Source organism: Solea senegalensis, linkage group LG1, assembly GCF_019176455.1.
Source record: "Solea senegalensis isolate Sse05_10M linkage group LG1, IFAPA_SoseM_1, whole genome shotgun sequence".
In the NCBI taxonomy this organism is placed as follows: domain Eukaryota; kingdom Metazoa; phylum Chordata; class Actinopteri; order Pleuronectiformes; family Soleidae; genus Solea; species Solea senegalensis.
In genome coordinates, this window is record NC_058021.1 from 25,388,501 (window position 1) to 25,407,976 (window position 19,476).

General features: G+C 40.1%; 1 protein-coding gene across 7 annotated transcripts in view; it reads right to left on the minus strand.

Moving 5' to 3' along the window:
* Positions 1–19,476, minus strand: part of myripb (myosin VIIA and Rab interacting protein b) — a 94,869-nt gene that overhangs the window by 10,167 nt on the left and 65,226 nt on the right. For all 7 annotated transcript variants that reach the window (XM_044038664.1, XM_044038654.1, XM_044038650.1 and 4 more), the window contains exons 3-8: positions 15,674–15,810; positions 5,950–6,036; positions 3,757–3,854; positions 3,534–3,614; positions 2,818–2,979; positions 776–944 (exon numbers count right to left, since the gene is read on the minus strand). In XM_044038664.1, coding sequence (XP_043894599.1) covers positions 776–944; positions 2,818–2,979; positions 3,534–3,614; positions 3,757–3,854; positions 5,950–6,036; positions 15,674–15,810 — 734 coding nt within the window. The remainder of the gene's footprint in view (positions 1–775; positions 945–2,817; positions 2,980–3,533; positions 3,615–3,756; positions 3,855–5,949; positions 6,037–15,673; positions 15,811–19,476) is intronic.

The window sequence follows — 19,476 nt, forward strand, 5'->3', positions numbered from 1 at the left end:
CTATTTGATTTCTCAAATTGTGTGTGGTAACCAAAGTGAAAAGCTTCAAAATCCCTTTTTGCTACAGTTTCTTAGATTTCTTTCTGTTCCAGTTTAGTTTAGATCCCTTTGATTTGTTGTTAAGTTGCAAATGCTTAATATTTCTTGATGTTATTGATTATTCTTACCAGTATTTAATCTTTTTTTTCCCCGAATGCTTTTCAGTTAAACTGCCTTAACAGAAAATCCATAATTTCCCTCATTTGCTCATTTTTCTTGAAGGTGTAAAGTGATGCAATTTTTTCCTCTTAATAAAATCCTTAATATAAATGATTTGAAAGGTCCAACAAAAGGTTAAGCAAAAGGCTACAGAGTGCTACATATGTACATTGCAGGGAAACAGTAAATATGAAACAATATGTGAAATATTTTTTCCAATTGTCAATAATTAGTATCCAACAACGACGATAGAATAAATCGATGTTTCTACACAATCATGATGGTACTAGAAGGTTTATTTATATAGTTAATAATCTTGTGACCAAGGAGAGAATTTCTAAGTCATAGGTATAAATCCTACATAAAAGATTAGGAACCAGTCATGGGAACAGATATCTGGACTGCTGCCACATCCTAAACTATTGTAAAGTATTAGCAAGGTATTTGGAGGATGTGCTCCAATCGATCCTTAAATTAATCTTTGGCCAAATGCTTGGAAGACGGAAACTGACATCAGTGACTGCAACAACAGGAGAAATTCAATAACCACTTTGTGACAGCCTTTAGTGATATTTACTAGAGTTGTCCAGGCGATCAACACTCTTCCAGCTCGGTAGAGACGTGGCCTTGGCCTCCCTCTTCAGAGAAGAGTACTCCTGCAGGTCACCGCCTGCTCCTGCGCCCACCGCCTCTGGACCTTTCTCTGGGGAGTCGTCACTGGTGAGGGAAAACGCTGAGCGTGACCTCTGCACACACACACACACACACACACACACAGACACATTATCAGAATAAATAGCCTTCAGGCAGCCTATCAGTCAAAGCAGCCCCTGACTCCGACAAACACTGCAGTGGTGGCACAGCGGGTCATCATCAGATATAGTAATAGACACTTGATCAGTGAAGCGCGTGTGAAACTGTGGCTGTGAGTCTAAATTCTCATCAGCAGATGGCGCTAGTAAACAACAGAAAAACTCGACAGACAGAAGGGCGCTCTGCAAGTGAGAGAAAGAGTGAGGGAGCTTGTGTTATGAATGCAGAACCATTATGTCTTCATAAAGACGTGATGTGATGTGCATTGTTTCAAAAATAATAGAAAAAGAGCCTAAATCTTAGGAATGATCGCTGGAATTTGGATTTAGAGGCTGTTACACTGCTATAAGAGGGTTATTATAAGACATCAAATCTAGTGAACAGTCACTGAATAAGACTGATACACAGTCTATAAATCATACAGTAAATATGTTACCGTTCTATCGTATTACTCCAGAATAATGCAAGAAACAGAGATTCTGACAATAGGATGCATGATTCCAGTTAAAGCGCATTAAATATTGCGGGAATCTTTGAGTACGTATTTGCATACTTTGTGTCTCACTGTGTGTTTTTGCTGCTGTTAGAGCTGTTAAACACAGTTTGTCCCATGGGGCAATTGAGAAGGATGCCCCCGCCCCCTTCTCCCCAACACGCACACGCAAAGAGTTCACAGAACTTTGATCTTCGCCGAGTGAAACAAATGAGAAAAAGTGAGGAGCCCCAGGAAGCGGCGCTTTGATGCTTCCCTCACATCGGATAGAGACAAATCTCCACAAAACACAGCTGCTGCCAAGTGTATGTGCGCGGTGTGTAAGTGTGTGTATCTGAATCAGAGCACACAAACACTGTAAACTGCCCACCACAATGGTATTCAATCGGAAACACCTCGTCTGCCTTATTTTAGTATCTGCCACTTCACAAAGAAGGAAAAACGTGCCAATGTGCATTTGTTTTGGTCCAAGTTGCTGTTGCTACAGCAACATCTAGTGGCAGGAAATTGAAGTCTATAAACTTTAGAAATAAATCCACTGTGAAGTTCTTAGAAAACAGCAGAATAGTTTCATGACTACTTTAAATGGTCCATATTTACATAGCATTTTTCTACACTACACTTTTGTCACTTCCATATTCATGCATGATCTATTTGCAGGGCTTTTTCTACCACATGTCTGTCATATCCATTCACACACTGGCACAGCTGTCAGGAGCAACATGGGCTTAATTGTCTTGCACATGGGGACATAGACTTGCAACGCCAGGGATCAAACCCCCTGACTTTATGGTCAGGGTTTATTTTTTGTGCAAAAATAATAATTGTGGCATTATAGCTTTGCAAAAGGATTAATCCCGAAGTGAGACGGACGTGATCTCAGGCTATCGCTCCAGCAGCTACACAATCCATAAAAATAAATAAATGGGATCACATTGACACATGTGACTGGCGTGTTTGAAAAGTTCAAGTCATTTCCTGTCGACCACAACATTCCTGTGTTTTTCAAACCTGGCAAACACATGGAGACAATGGCTGATCGACACACCAAAACACACACACACAGACAGAGAAGCGTTATATATGTGCTGTGAAATAAAGTGAGGAATGTGCAGTGTGTGTGTGAACACTGGGAAAACAAACCAAACCGAGACCTTCTTTAAACACAAGCTGCAAAATCAAAGACCAAATCCTTCTGGTCAAGAATCAGCAGTTTGCAAACAGTGTTTTTGTTTTGACCTCACTTTAAATGTTTGGCACTTGCTGTGTTACACGTTTTAGTTTTAACAGTTTGAGTGGAAGTAGACACTGACGTTGAGGGAGTAAGAGGTTTTGAGGGGTTCCTGTGGTCCTTGAGAAGAAGTATGAGGTTGAGACGGAGAGGGAAGTTCACTGGTCTGGATCAGAGACTGAGGTTGAGGCCAGACAAAGTCATACTCTGTCTGCATTTCCGAATGCTTCCTCCTCTGGATGATCTGAAGTGAAAAGGAGGAAGGAAGTGAAATAAGACACAAACATGACAGCTGGGAGATATGTGCACACAGAGCAATCTTCATTTAAATAAAGAAGTGTAATAACCAAGGCAAATTGGAACGTTTCAATATAATTCAACAACATAATGTCGCACTTTGCCATGAACAATTTATTGTGATTGAAAAATTATTATTTATTTTTCATGCAAAATTATGCACCATCAACCTTATAAAGTGCAACTCTTTATTTTACTTTTAAAGACCCGACTACCAACACATTTTAAAAGCTAATTCTGTCTTCACTTATTGTTTTATAATTATTATAATAATATTGCACTGCAATATTATTAATAGCAATAATCATAGTGAGAGTAATATCATTTCAAAAGTTACTGAGCTGTTCCTCTACTTGGGAAAGACAAAGACAAGATGAAGATTGGAGCTTGATTTTCCACTCTGCATTTGCATGCGATTGAGGCTGATAACACCCCCCCTCGTACGAAAAAAGGAAAACAAGTCAATGCGCCAAAAATAAGAGGAACTCTGACTCAACCTACTTTTTGTACAATGGTTGTAGCAAGTTCCTCTATGAGCTCCTCTTTGTGGTCCCGCAGATATCGAGCCTCATTCTGCTTCTCCTACACACACACACACACACACACACAGACACAAAATTAGCAAAATGAGTGTCTGAGTCAAACGCCAGGCCTGCGTCCCACTGATACTGGAGAGAGTATGACAGCGGGGAAGAAGGATGAGGAACAGAGGGAGGATTCTCACCAAGCTGTCACTGAACTCCTCTGCCTTCGCGATGGCCTCTTCTATAGCCTCCTCAGCAACACGCAGGGCGACTGTGAGGGTCTCTGCCATACTGTGTCCTGTTATCACACACATACACCAAACATCTGTAAAAAAACATGATACACATCTAGAACACGGCTACACACTTTCCTGAACGTCCTACTTCACCCCGGGAACACGAGGAAGGCTAAAGGACACATGCATTCTGCCATGTGAGCAAAGATCTGTGGAAAGCAGCGTTTCTACAAATATTGGAGACATTTCCATTAAAGCTTGTAAGAGCATTCATTGTTCCCCGAGGATGAATCCTAACGACTTAAGTAATCCCTAACAGTCCCTGGCTTTTCCTCTTGTGCAAGTGGGAAATTTTACATTTGCAGTTATGGGTGAAATTGTTCACTGATTGCCACGTATGGACTGCCATGACATTTGGAAGACATATTTATGTTTCCCTGGGGGTAAAGTGAACGTGATTAGAGACTGGCGTCTGAAAAACAGCTCACGGAGGCAGTCGGAGGAGCTGAAGCAGCAACATGAACCATTTGTGACACGAAGACCACGACAGCATAAAATACGATGAACAGGACATGAAGCTTGGACAAGCGACTCGTCCCAGTTTCATTGTGATACGTAAAAGAAGAGCGAGCAAGTGACAGCATTTCAAGTAACCTCAGTGTTGTCAGTTATCTATTGGCATCTCAGTCCTGAGATAAAAAGTCAGGTTTAGTTAAATCACTTTGCCTCAAAAGGCTTTACAGTAAGTGACACCTTCTATCCTTAGACCCTCACATTGTGCAAAAAAAAAAACTTTTAACAGGGGGGAAAAAAATGGGAGAAACCACCTCTGGGTGGGTTCCTCTTCCAGGATGGACAGACGTGCAGTAGGTGTCACATGTACAGAAACAAGTTCATCATACAAACATATAAATTGACCTCATACTATTTATTTTACCCCTTTTTTTTTAATGTACAAATAATACTTTCGAAATTTTCTTTTGACATTTCAGGCAGACTAAAATGAAATAAAATATGTTTTATGAACTGATTTTAAACAACTAAAACTAGACAGATGCAACATGAGCAAAGTAAATGCAATCAAAGCAAACATTAAGAAGGTAAGAAGAAAAGGGGAAAACCTTGCACAGCTCTGCATGATATGTTTTATAGAACAATATTTATTAAAACATTGTGATTATGTTTGTTTATGACAACACATTTACATTTTACATTATATTTGGAGGAGAAATGTTAAGGTGTTGTCATAAACGATAAAGACATTACTCTTGTTGATATAGTCACAATTAGAGTATAATGAATCATATTTACTCACAAGTTTCACAACATTACCCTTTGAAAGTTAAAGTTGAATCTATTTATTCATTTAAATTGAAGCAGCACAGAATGTTTGATGTCTGTGAAAAAAGAAATCGCACCACAAAGTTGCACTTGGCAATAAAACAAACTTTCTCCGACACAATTACCTTCTCTATTCACTTAATAAGCGGCTGTAAATTACCAAGTCTTACTGCGACTCCCCCACTCATTAAAAATTGTCATTTAGTCCTATAGTGCTGAACCATTAGCTGAAGGAGAAAGAGTTTCTGTTGATACAGTCCATGTAATCACAACAACCTAATGGCAGCATCATTTATTTGTGAGCCTCTGAAGAGCTGCCATTAACGAAATGGCAGATCTCGATCATTGCATAAACAACCCATAATTACTGACGAAGAAATGAAATGAGCTTTATTTTTAGACTGGAGCTATTTCCTTGTTTTGAAAATGTATGTATGTGCATATGGTGTGTGTGTGTGTGTCTGTACGAGAGGTCAGCGCTGTTGTTTCTGTGTATGTGTGTGGATTTCAGTGTGTGCTCAATGTTAATGGGTGCCTCTGTGTGTTTGCCATTAACTTTAGTGTTGTGCTGCACAGAACAGATCCCCCCCACCTCCCCCCACACACTCTCCACCGAGTGGTGTCTATTTGTAAAAGCAGCATTTAATGGGCAATAAACACGAGACATCCTTTTAGGAAAATGGAAAAAGGGATGAATGGTGAAAAGAAAATCAATATTGTAAACATAATAACGGGCGACAGAGTACTATAATGTCACTTATGATTGTCGCTGAAATAAACCACGCGCCCCCCTGTTTTAAAACCCAGCCCTCTCACCTTCGCTCTGTCTGTAGAAGGCAGAGTCACTGCCACAGATGCTGCCATCGTTGTCGTTGCCGGTGCTTCCCTCGTGAACGCTGCTTTCTGCGAGAGAAACATAAAACAAACTGTCAGATAACGGCCTTCAGATAACTGACATATATATGGACTCCCGACTACATTTCGTCATCTTGTGTTGTTGTTTCTTTACTTCTACTTAGAGCCTTCCGTGCATGAAAGTAAAACAAAGTGACACCTGAAAGAAAAGGACAATTCATTTAACAGTGCCCTTTCCTTTCAAATAAGTCACTCGCTGGCACTTAAAACAAGCTCCGTCTCAGAGCACACAAGCGTCACCACAGCTCATTCAGGCTGAATACTCTGTGCATATTCTTCCAAACAAAACCCAGAATCTAGCGTTAACAACAACGAGACATCCATGTGACCCAAAATGGAAATTCTAGTGATTACAATTCTCAGACAAGGCTACTTTAACAGCAGGTGGTGCCCAAAGCAGACAGTGAAAGGCCAGCGAAGGTGTGTAGTGGTTATGACATCCCAGCCTTCTAAAAACTACATATTCCCGTCGAGGCCCATTAACTCTTGTTAGATTCCTCTCCTGCGATTCCCCATTTATTGTGGCTTTCTCATCAGTCCGGCTGTAAAAATGAAGAGGGTGGATGTGGCCATGCAGCTTATTAAGAAGACAAACTGTCAGGGAGCACAGGAGAGGGATTTGCAAGTCTACTGAGGCAGAATATAAAGCTAATGGAAGAGAGAGGCAAGTCCTCTGACTGACCCTTTTTTCTTATCCCCTGGTCATAGCACAGCATTGTCATACTTTGCAATCTGGCTAGTGCCATGTGTGCTATATTCTGCAACAGTGAGTTCAGAGGCGTCACCTACAACCAGGAACCTATGCACCCCGTCAGTCACACTAGCTTTCACTCATATGTGCCATGCTTTGCCTCTATTGACGAAGAATTGATTCATTTTTGTACTGTCGTGGAGTTTGCATATTCTCCCCACTTTTCTCTGGGTTTCCTCCCACAGTCCAAAAAACATGCAGATTTAGGGATTAGGCAAATTGGACACTCTTAATTGGCCGTAGGTCCGAGAGTGTGAGAGTACATGGTTGTCTGTCTCTATGTGGCTCTGTGTTGGATTGGCAACCTGTCCATGGTGTACTCTGCCTTTCACCCTATGTCATGACATGAAACCATCATGTGAGGGATAAAATGGTAGTAAGTGGAGTAAGTGATTTCCCTTTTGCAAACAGTGGAGTGACCCCTTTATATATTCTCACTTCCATTTCGCATGGTTTCAGGAGGCACCCGACATGTACAGTCCGTGATCCAGACAAAACACAAGAGCACCTTGTCTCAATTTCCACCTCTGGTCCGCACTTCACCTCATTTCCATTCACTAACCGGAGTCAAAACAAAACCCAGCCCACACCTCGGCCTCGCTCCAGTGCTTTGGTCCCTGTCCCAGACGAAACACAAGCACAACCAAACTCTCTGACTTCCATCCTTGGCTCGTCTCATCGGCTCCATAATTAATCTACTCAACAGTGTCCTGTTGCTGATCCTGCTGGACAGGCTGTAGACTCTGGTTAAATAAACAGAAACAACAGAACCATCCCAGTGGACTGGGGAAAGCCACAACCACTCACTGGCCTCTGCCATGGCGAAATGCAACTGAGAAACTGCCATTACACTGCCCTTTCTCTGCTACACCACAATGTTACTATTGGATGCAGATTTGCAAACACAAATTGTTTCAAGGAGGGTTTTTTCAAAGTCTAAGCCATTAAAACTCAAATCCAGACAAACAAATATATCAACTCAAATACTTTCCTTTTTTCCCTTGACAGGAGCAGGAAGACAGCCAGGTGTCAGATGAGATATGCAATACAATTTCAGCTTCTCTGCAACATTAAGGGCTGTTTGTCACAGCTCTTGTGGCGTTTTAGTGCCAAGCCTGCAAGCAAGCAATCTCAAACTCTTCCGTTACTTCACTGTGACATGCAGTGACATGCAGTAATATCAAGCAGAAAAGACAACGTTTGACGTGTTTTCTACATATCTAACTGCAGGTTACAATGGCCTCAACGGGAGCAGCACCTCATGTGTCCACTTTGAGCAGTGTGCACTGGTTTTAACGTCCCATTTACAGGCCCAGTCCTCCCAGCCACAGCGTGGTACAAGTCTCCAAACCATTATGCTCTCTGTTCGCATCATCACTTACAGGATTGTCTAACTCTAACTGAAGCAGTGTTCAACAGAGCTGTGGGGTTCTCGCTTGGTTAGAGCTGAATTATGGTTGCTGGCAGTGAGGAAGAGGACAATAGACGGTGAAATAACCTGCAACAGCTCAGGACAATGGAGACACAAAAGGGCTGTTGTCAGGGAAAGGGAGCTGCTTCACAGACATAGACTGACAGGTGGGCAGGTATGACAGTACCCACACATACAGAAGATGATACTAGAGATGCATTTAAAAATATCAATAATCTTGACAGATATTGCAATTCTGATACAATAAAAAATTGGCGTAACTTATCATTTTTACAATTTCCTCCTATACTGGAATCAAACAAAACACATATTCAGATCTGAAGAGCGGGACTTTTAAGGCCAGTCAGTGCCGCTCTGTCACAAATGTAATCTGAAACAAATAATTGCAGTGTCTTATCTTGTGATATTGATAATTTTACAGTTTTACATTCTCATGATAAATCATCCCACATCAGCACCAGCTCAGCACTGCTTATATACCAGGGGTTTAGGAATCTCTCTGTAATCAATTAAAGGTGTTATGTGTCCTTTTTTACGTGCTCCAGTTAAAAGACCCGCAGCAGCAGCATTCTGAACAAGCTAGAGATGTGAGGGGGAAGACTGGCAGACTCTAAAATAAAGTGCATTGCAGTAATCCAGCTGAGACATAATAAAGGCATGGATTATTGTCTGAAAGTGCTGCTTTGAAAGGATATGTTCTACCTGTTCCAACTGTCTTAAATGGAAAAAGCTGGACCTCAATATTGCACCGATTTGATGGTCCAATGAAATTGCTTTAAGAGTACATAAATCTGACTGTGAAAGAAGATACCGAATGTAACCCAAAGGAAGCAGGGACCCTAAAATTGAGCCTTGTGGGACCCCACATGACAGGGAAGCAGAGAAGGATTCACAACCAGCAAGCCTTACACACATAGTTTTATCTGTCAGATAGGACCTGAACCATTCTAGAGCATGACAACAAATGCCCACTAGATGCTGTAAGCGGGATAGTGAATGTCAAAAGTGACAGGAAAAACAGAAACCCCATCATTGTTTTTTTTTTCTCGTCAGTGTTTTCGTCCACGGCTTCTGCTCAAGACCCTGACATACATGAGTCATGGGACCTGTCATACACGGCAGCTACGATACAGTGACTCGTGAGACATAACAGAATGATACACTTCCATTTGCGGGCCCTGAATGGCACAGCTGCATCGTCACTACAGATGAAAGGCCAGTGTGTGTGTGTGTGTGTCATTCAAGTTCATTCATCCTCATGTACAACTTCAGTATATTCTCGCTGTGTCTCACCTTTGCCATTATTGCCTCTCGGAGGAGAAGAGGAAGACATTGTTCGATATCACCATGGTGACCAAGGGGTATGTCTTTTCCTTGTTATCAGTGCAACTGAAATAATTGAGATTTCAGACATTGTCGGTCTTGTTGTTGGTCCTTCCCTGCAGCAGTCTCCTGCATAACAACCCTTTAAAGTCAGGTATAGGGCTAGTTTTTAGAAAAACACTAAAAACTTGTGCTAATTGGCATGCTGCTCTTCGTTGAAACTTTTGTCATGCACACAAAACATACACCTTAGACTACTTCACCCTGACCATAGATAATTCATTTTAAAGGACAACTGTTCTGTCGTAAGCCAACTGTGTCTTATATTTCACTTTTATGAGGCAACAGTTGAGTAAAACCTTTATCTTCCAAAATTAAAGAGACAAATGAACTGGGAGCTAGTTTGTTGACTTTCCTCCCAGCCTGTCGTGATGCAAACAGACATCCTGTCGGTTTAGCCGTTGTTCTGAGGACGTTGTTTATTATGAGACTGTTTGTGCTGCCAGATGCTTCACTGTAATTGAAAGGAAACCGTCTGGACTCTACTTTGTCTTCCTTCTCCTGCTGCTGCTGCTGGCACTTCAGGAACATTTCTACTAAGTGGAGCTTTACAGGATTATTTATTTATCCACTCTGTCTCTCTTCTTTTCTTTTGCTCAAGACATTCTATTTATTTCACTCAAATTATTCCCCATACTGACTGTGCCTCTTTTTGGACAAAACATCAGAACATTTTATGATTTTGTGTACGTACTTGAGTGGTGGAAGATGATGGAGCTAAAAATCTGATTGCGGTTCTAAACTGGAAAGCAGGGCTGCACAATTTGGGTGAAATATCAGACTGAAATGCTTTTTGAACCAGTATGGCGATTACTATTTGATTTGCAATATCATTATTTTAAAGTTTGAGTTTATTAATCACTGTGGAACAGACTTAAAAACAGAAACAGGACCAGTATGTAGGGTTTAGTGGCATCTAAGGGTGGAGATTTATATTGCAACCAACTGTACAATCCCTGCACAACATGGCAGACGACATGGAAGGGGACTAAAAACACAACAACATTGAGCTGAACACCAACATCATTTTATATATTGTATCCAATATGTTCTTTGATGCTCCTAATTTCTACACAATGGAAACAATTTAATGACTTTAATTGCAATTAATTGTTCAGCCCTAAAGTCAAAGAATTGAACAGCTGCCAGAGTTTGTCCCGTGTCCTCCCATATCCGTGAAAGTGCACATAATGTGCGAGTGTGTCAGCATCGCACAGGACCAGCTGTGTCCTTGACAACACTGTGGGCCCTTCGTTAGCCTTATGACGGATTCCGGTTAACATGCCTGCCCTCCAAACACAGCACTGTACCCTGAGTCACCTTTAAGCTCTCAGCTCAGATAGCACATAGACATAGATCAGCCCAAATGTGACAACACACCCGTGAATAAACAATGGGGGCCATAAATACAGAGGTTTATGCTATGAAAAGCCTGAAATGTGTATAAAAAGGTCCATGAAAGGTCACATCAATTCAGTGGCATGGACTGAATCCTGTGATTTCATAGGTCACTGTTTGTGTTGTTTATACACCGACAACAATAAGCACATTTAACCCGGTTAGTGTTGAAGGTAGAAACTGTTTTTTAACTACAAATATTAACACCAGCTCAGTCACTCTGCTTAAAAAGTGTAATTTTCTTCACTTCCTTTTCGATTTTACTATTGTATCCACTATTTTGCAAGAATACTGGTCCCAGTCATAAAAGCATTGTATTAATTTAGCTTTGCTGCAACTGACAGGCGTGAAAATATTTCACTACACTTGAACAATTTAATTAAATTGGAGATTTATTGTCTGAATTTGGCTCTTCTAAATGAAATACAAATTATTGTCTCGCATAGCTATAAAAAATAAAATTGAAAAAACTGAACTTGGATTTTCAAAAGCGAACCGCAGAAAAGCAATCACTGGAGAAACAACCCTCGAAATAACACTGAACAATGATCCCCTTTATAAAGTGCCAGCTTTTCATAACAGTGTTTGTTTAGTTCACCCTGGATTAACGCACACAAAAATCCAAATAACCATTTCATGAGACAACAATAATCTGCCCACCCTTTTATTTTAAAGCTAAAATGACTGTGAAGTCTAAAGCAAATGTATAATCACTTTATTTTAGGTGGGTGCATTAGCTCATCTTTTGTAATTTGCATACTGACTGAGACCATAATTTACTGCAGCTCCATCCGACATACACAGCATACAAAATCAATAATGTAATAAAAATAATAAAGTCTTTTTACACGTATAAATCTCCAGGTTTTTCACTGATTTCTTGGTCACACACTGGTGTCGCTGAAGGTGTTTCTATGAATATTAATGTCAGACGTATAATGCAGACTCGCACACAAGGACGTGAACTTTTCATTTGACACAGAAAGGACAGCAGTGGAAAAAAAAGCTTCAAAACACTTCACATCTTTGCTGCGCTGCTTCTCTCAATTCTCAGACCAGAGAATAGTGTGCACGAGGGTCAAGGACTGGACGGGCAGGGAGCTTCCCACAGGCATGTTGTGAATCATTAATGAACGTCCTCAGATAAACTCTGCAATAGTGAGATCTGATCATATGTGGATCATTTAGTTAGTATAACTGGATAGTTTAGTTAGCTAATAACCACAAAAACAGATGCCTGATCGAGGTTTTCTGCCAGATTATTTCTTGACTTCTGGAGTTCTGTATCACCATGAGACGAGTCGAGCACATGCTCAGATGTATCCTCTTTACACCTTGGTTTAACATGGATAAGGCCAGGATATACATCTTGTTATGATCTCAGAAGTAGCCACAAAGTTTAAAAGTTTTTATCCACAAAATGCAATGATTTAAGTAACAAATGCACTGCTTTATTGTATTTTCAATGCTACAATTACAAGTCCAAGCCACGCAGGAGTGAAGAAATTTAATTTCACACGAAATCTGACCATCGGGCCAGACTGGACATGCCTGTCCTCGAGAGTCCAATAACATGTGTAAAACATGCAGTGTTATGAACTGTTTGTTGGTGCGAAGCTAAGCTGAATGACGACTCAATGAACTTTCATATTTACCACCACACGGACATTAGAGTGGTATAAATCTTTTCACTTCACTCTCTGCGAAAAAAAGCAAATGTCAAGCTATTCCGCACTCATTGCCCCAAGGGAACCTATATTTATATCGATCTGTCAATTCAATTTAATAATAATCTGTGAGACATCTGCTTATTTCACTTAAAATAAGTGTTTTCTCCTTTGACGTAAGTTTATTGTTTGCTCTTCTGCCGTCCAAGGCACGATCACTGATTTCACACATGAATCTGTCCTCGGCATCTGCAACATCTGCTCTCCTCTCACTCTAGTTGTGAAAAAAATGCTCCAAAAAGCAAAGGGATATATACATATATGTATATGTATATATATATATATATATATATGTATGTATATATACTTCTATCCATCCATTTTCTACCACTTTATTGTCCACATGAAGGTCGTGGGGGGTGCTGACAGCGATAGGCGGGGTACACCCTGGACAGTTCGTGATCCCAGGGCCACATAGAGATGAACAACCATCCACTCTTGCAGAAAGGCCCTTGCTCCAACCGGGTCTCAAACCTGAGTCTTCCTGCTGCAAAGGCAAGAGTGCTAACCTCTACACCAACCGTGTGGCCCTACCACCGCTTCATCCAGGTTAAATGTGGGGGCCACAGCTATCATGCAGAGCTACACTCTCACTTCCATTTGTTGCACACACACAGCAGACGGTATGATATTTGTAGCAGGTCACACAGGAACATTTCGTTCCACTAAGGACGATGGACATGTGCAAATGGCTCACTGCACATTGTCTTCCTGAAGGTCACACTTTCTCTCTGGGGATGTGATCGATGTAAAACAGTCACGTATGTGACTTGTCATGTTAGCTGCCATTTCACACTCATATAGAGCTGATTCCGTGGCCTCTTGGTGATAAATAAAAAATATAAACATTCTTTACAAGCACGTGTGTAAAGAGAGACTGTATTTCACATTTATGGGAACTGGTTTATGAGAATGCTTGAAATTTCTGTAGATACATTTTTTTTTTTGAATCAATGAAGAATGGAGATGCATATTAAAATTCCAAGGAGTTTTTGGGCTACAAAATAAAAGCTCTTTATCATAAAGGAAAGTAGATCAAGTGAGATGGCGCAACATAAAGAGTGACAACACTATCTAATTTAATTTACTCTCTGAAATAAAATGCCAAATATATTCTATTAAGCGAAAGCACAAAAGTCAAAATTGCTGAATAAGAAGCATGAAAGTGTAAGACATATAATAAAGCAACAATTATTTTTCGGTGTAATCCATTTATAACATAACATAGTTGAAGGATGAAAGAACTAAAAATTACATTACTCTACACAATGTCTTTCTCAGCTCATAAATCTGAGGTTTTTCCTGAGCAAAAACCAAAATATCTGACAGAAGCTTCCATATCCAGATACACAGGCCTTACACACAAATCACACTATAGTCACATGGCAGGTCAGCATGCCAGGGAGCAGTGATTTGGGAATTGGAACTGGTCTAATCTGCTGAGCTCATGTGAGCCAGAGGACCAGCAGCCAGTTCACAAAATCCCCCCCTCCTCCTCCTCCTCCTCTTCCTCCTCCACAGATGATAGAGGAGAAAGGAGAGGAGAAGAATAGAGAATGAGTGGGAAGGAAATATTAGACGCTTCAGTCACAACAAAAATCATGTTTGTCCAAGAAAAGCTTGCACCACGGGGAATTGCGAAATGTCAAAAAATGCCAAAAAATGCCAGTTGATGGGAAAATCAAAAGTTTGGCTTTCAAACACTGCAAACTACACGTGATTCATACTGCAAACCGATAAACATCTGCTATAGCATTTGATGCACTCTATACTTATAGTATATATGTGTGTGTGTGTGCAGTTTTACCTGACTTTTTTTAAAAACCTTTTATTCTTTGTTTTCAGTTAAAAACAAACAAACAATTGCTGCAGAATTGATTTCCTCTCACACTGTGTCATTAGGCCAGGTTAATCGAAATAAACCAAAGTTTTATTAGGGGTGGGATTTTATATACATAATATATACATATATATCCCTCTTCTCCAATTACGTGACTTGGCCATTTTCCTAATCATCCCCTCATCTCAATATCATCCTTAAATCTGAACTCACTTATTCCCTCTGTCGTGAGCCACAGCAGCACTGTATGCTGCTGCCAGGTTAAAGCAATATTCCAACTTTAAACAAGTATTTCACCAGTAGAAATGTATTAAACTGGCATTTACTGTCAGGTAGCAGCCTCTACAATGCATGATTTTATTGGCTTTGGCTCCGATCGTCATCAGTGGGAACTTACGACCCAGATGAATATGATCATTTCTTCTCTATTTTTGCCAGAGATTAATAACTTCCACTGCAACATGGATTCAACCTCCTGACAGTAGCATAGCCAAAGCCTTTGCTTTTCAAAATTTGGGGGCTGAGACTGAAGTAAACAACGCAAAATAGTAACATTATAATGTGATAAATTTTGCATACGGCACACCCATCGCAGTAAATATATATGTATATATATATATATATATATATACATAGTTGTGTTAAAATCAATTATATATATGTGTATATATATATATATATATATATATATATATAGTTGTGTTAAAATCAATTAAAACCAACATCACCCACACTGAGCTTAGCCTTTGAGAAGAGTGTATGTGGGGAAAAAAACCCTCTTCGCTTCAAAGGAAAAAGTAATTAATTTCAAAAGAACATGATGTGTGAAACAAAGTGACCAATCATTTAACAAAGCAAACTAATGAACAATCAAGTGAGCTTGTCTGTGATTTCACTCGGTTGAAAAAAAAAAAATTCTCAAGAGAGGCCATTTTAGTTGTAAGTGGAGGGAGATTAATATTATGTGTCTCGCTTTAATCACCAAATGACACAATATTGCCAAGAGATGCATCATTAACAAAAAAAACAAACAAAAAAAAAACAGCAAAAACATGACACAAATGTAGTTTGTGGCTGATTTAAAGAAACATTACCTGGGAGATCAGACAGCACACCTCTCTCGATAATGTGCTTTCTGTACAGAGTCTTCAAAACCTTGGCACTGCCAAACCTCTTGAATCGACTCTTCACGTTGTTGTAATACCATTCGAGGGACTGTGTTCTCAAAATCCTGCAGTCAAAAACAAGGAGGGAAGGAGGCAAGGAGGGAGGAGGGAAAGAGGGAAAAACAACAACATTAAGGCAAAAAGAACAGATGGCAAAGTCACTGGCAGAATCAAAACAGGATTTTAAATTCAAATTCAAGTCTTTGATTAGAATTTGCTCAGCGTATTTTAAATGTAACCAGACCTCACTGAGTTTTTCATTCATTTAAGAAAGAATAAAGCCTTTCTGATGTGTCGGGCAGCACAGTGACAACATGTTATTTTAAATGGAGGTTTGTGTTTTGTGTTGAATGTATGACAACTTTTCTAATGTGATGCTACATACTTCCAGGGCTTTTCCACTCATTTCTTCTCCCCTAGGCTGCTTGAATGTCATTTATCAACACAGTACAGATGATTCTATACAGTAACTAAGCAGATATTCACAACAGAGAGAGAGAGAGACGTACGGAAAGCATTAAATAATACATGCTCTCTCTGCAGCAGTGTTATGTCAGATTGCTTGAAACGCTGCCATCTATGTGTTTAGTCTGCCCTTTTTTTTGTTTTTTTCAGTCGTTCACATTAGTCAACACAAACATGTTGTTTATACACTGACAATAGTCATATTGCATTTATATTATTAAGGAGAATGTGTGGGACATTTAAATGTTTCATATTTTAAGTGTGCATTTGCAAATATTACATAGATAGATAGATAGATAGATAGATAGATAGATAGATAGCTAGATAGACAGATAGATAGACAGATAGATAGACAGATAGATAGATAGATAGATAGATAGATAGATAGACTGGTTTTCTTTCTTCAAAAATGTATCCAGACTTCAAGGGTGTATAAGACACAAAAAAAACATTTCAAGTTTGGTTCAAATCAGCGCACATAGGAGGTGTTTTACTTAAAAGCACATGCTTTATGTTTTCATAGATGGGATACAACACAAAAATGAACCCCATTCTCACTTCATCTGAGCTCACACATCAGACACACAGTCCGTGTTCCTCTGGAGTGCCATTAAAACGGCTCGTCTCTGGAGCTAATGGTAAAGTTCCTGAGCATAAAATATGTATAATTACTGCTGCTGTAAACACATTATAGAACAAATATGTATAAATCCACAACTGACAGTAATTTCCAACAAATGGATCATTTGCCTCTCTTTGGTTAAAAGTGTCATTGCCCAACGTAACTATTTTATCATACTTATAGAGAGGAGTCTAAGAGCTGAGGGTCATTCATAACAAAACTCCACGCCACGTACAACATGTCAAAGCGAGAAACTAATCGCACACACACGTCATATGACAGAGTGTGTGTGTGCATGTTAATGCCTCTGCTCAGTGAAAAGACAGGCTATTGAAGTAAGAGGGTGAAAATAGCCCTGATAATAAAGGGATTCTAAGTGTCCCTGAGGCTGCATCGGCTGCCACACTTTCTCAGCAGATTTATTGTCCTCTGCTACTATCAGCTGGCCTGCTCAATGGGCCTAACCTTCTTAGTTTTATGCCACGGGTCAACCTAGTCACTCTAATGGTGGCTGCCAGGCACCAGTGAAGAAGTCTGGCCCATTTTATTTCCCACTCGGCTCGGGGGGGAGTGCAACAATGAATCAGGAAGAGCAATGAAGCTTTGAGGAGACAACATGTAAGGAAGGCATAAATACACAAAATGTCAAATTTGTTCTAAAAATGAGCTCAAGCCACAAAGACAAACAGTGAAGAAGAGGTTACTCTGCATGGCATTTTATTTCCCTTTTAAAATGACTGTGGAATGTTTGCAACACAACCACAACAGGGACACAACGCATATGCCACTGTAGTTCGTGGAGTCGGTAACACACAGTCGTTTTGGCATTTTGATCAATATTTCCAGATTAAACCTTTCAGGATAATGTAAATCAAGTAATCTGAGAACTCGACCTTCTCTTGCTTCCATTTATAGCCTTGGGGAAATGGTCTGTGACAGGAGAATCTGACCAGTCACAAGGGAGTTTTAGTGAGAGAGGGCTTTTTCCAACACAGTTCCACTACAACTCGGCTTGAACACTTGCTTTTCCATTATGGATAGTATGTGGTACCTGCTGCTCTGATAAGGTTTCAAGCGAGCTGAGCCGACACTAAAGTGTGACGTCGACAGACTGCCGGTCACTGATGGGTCAGAGAACGTTGTCACTGGAAGAGTCATGAGAATCAAACCGAACAATGCAGAAGTGTAGATCAGTTAAAAGAAAAAGAAAGAAAGTGCTGAACTAATCTTTTTAATGAACTGATTCTAAGTCAAGACAAGAGTCAGTACACCGAAAATAACTGCTTCCCGCACTACTTTGTGTTTGTGTGTGTCGCATATAAATCAACATCATGGATGTTTTGTGCAGCCTTGCTATGACGACCCCGTCCACACTGAGGAGGTAAAACTAGTCGTACTAGAACAGTATAGTGGAAAAGTGTCATAAGTTGCTCTACATACAGGGCTAAAAAAATAAACTTAAAATAAGAAGACTACAAGATTTGCACAACATTAAAATAGAAATGTATCTGTTCCAAATGCTGAAGGACGACAGGAGGTGGGTGTGATCTGGTGTGCTTAAAACAATATGAGGTTTTACAGAAATTGGCAGTAAAAAGAGTAATAATGTTACATTATAAACAAAATTGCTCTTGTTGCAATTGTGTTTTTTACTGGGTCAGATCAATTGTCATCTTTAGAAGTGCATCCCCGTATTTTAGTAAGTAAGTTTGAGAAACACCGTTATGGGCCAGTTAGCCAGATATGCTAACACTAACACTTGCAATTTAGGTGAGAACATATAATAAACAAAATATTATTAAATGTTAAATTAGAAAATCACTGCAGCCCCATGCTTCTTTAACGCTTTGTCGGCATGCTGTGCCTAGTTACGGTTGCTAAGCTATGATTGGAGAATTACCGTCTGGTATAGTCATGCTTAATTGACAAGCCTATTTATAGTACCAGTACGCACAGCACATGCTCACGTTAAGTGCATTTTTAATGAGCTTAGTTTATACCGCTGTGATGCTCTCATACTGCCTGTCAACCAGAAACAAAAGAGTCAACACAAACTTCACTGCTTCCCTTATTGTCGAACACACACACAAATGGTCTGAAATTAGCCGAGCTTTCCCTCCCAGAAAAACTAAAAACGGAGTGGGATTAAGGACAGTGGGAGAGGCATAATGATGAATGAAGCATGACAATGCTTCCCTAGAGTGATCTGATCTAAAAAGAGAGAAGAAGGGAGGAGAGTCGAGCGGATAAGCACAGGCTTTCAAGCAAAAGCTGTGTGGACTTGGGCAAGTACACATTTCATAATGAGGCTGGGAGATTCCCTGATGTTCGGCTGCTGCATGAATAAGAAGGAGGGATTCCTGGGGATGGTCTCCTGACACTGGATCTATCCACTTCTCCTTCATCTCCTCACTTGCCTTATCGCTCAGCTCTGCATGCAGGCTTCAGGACCAACTCCTCCCTAATTATCCTCTTCTCTTCTCTCCAAACCGTTTGCTCTCTGCACTTCAGAGGACACATTTGCACATCTAAACGAGGTCTAAATAAAATATGTTGATCGTAGAGGAATATGTTGAAGGACTGCACAAAACTGTTCCTGCCTCCGCTGAATGTCCACCTCCCTTGACAGGAAGACATATTATCA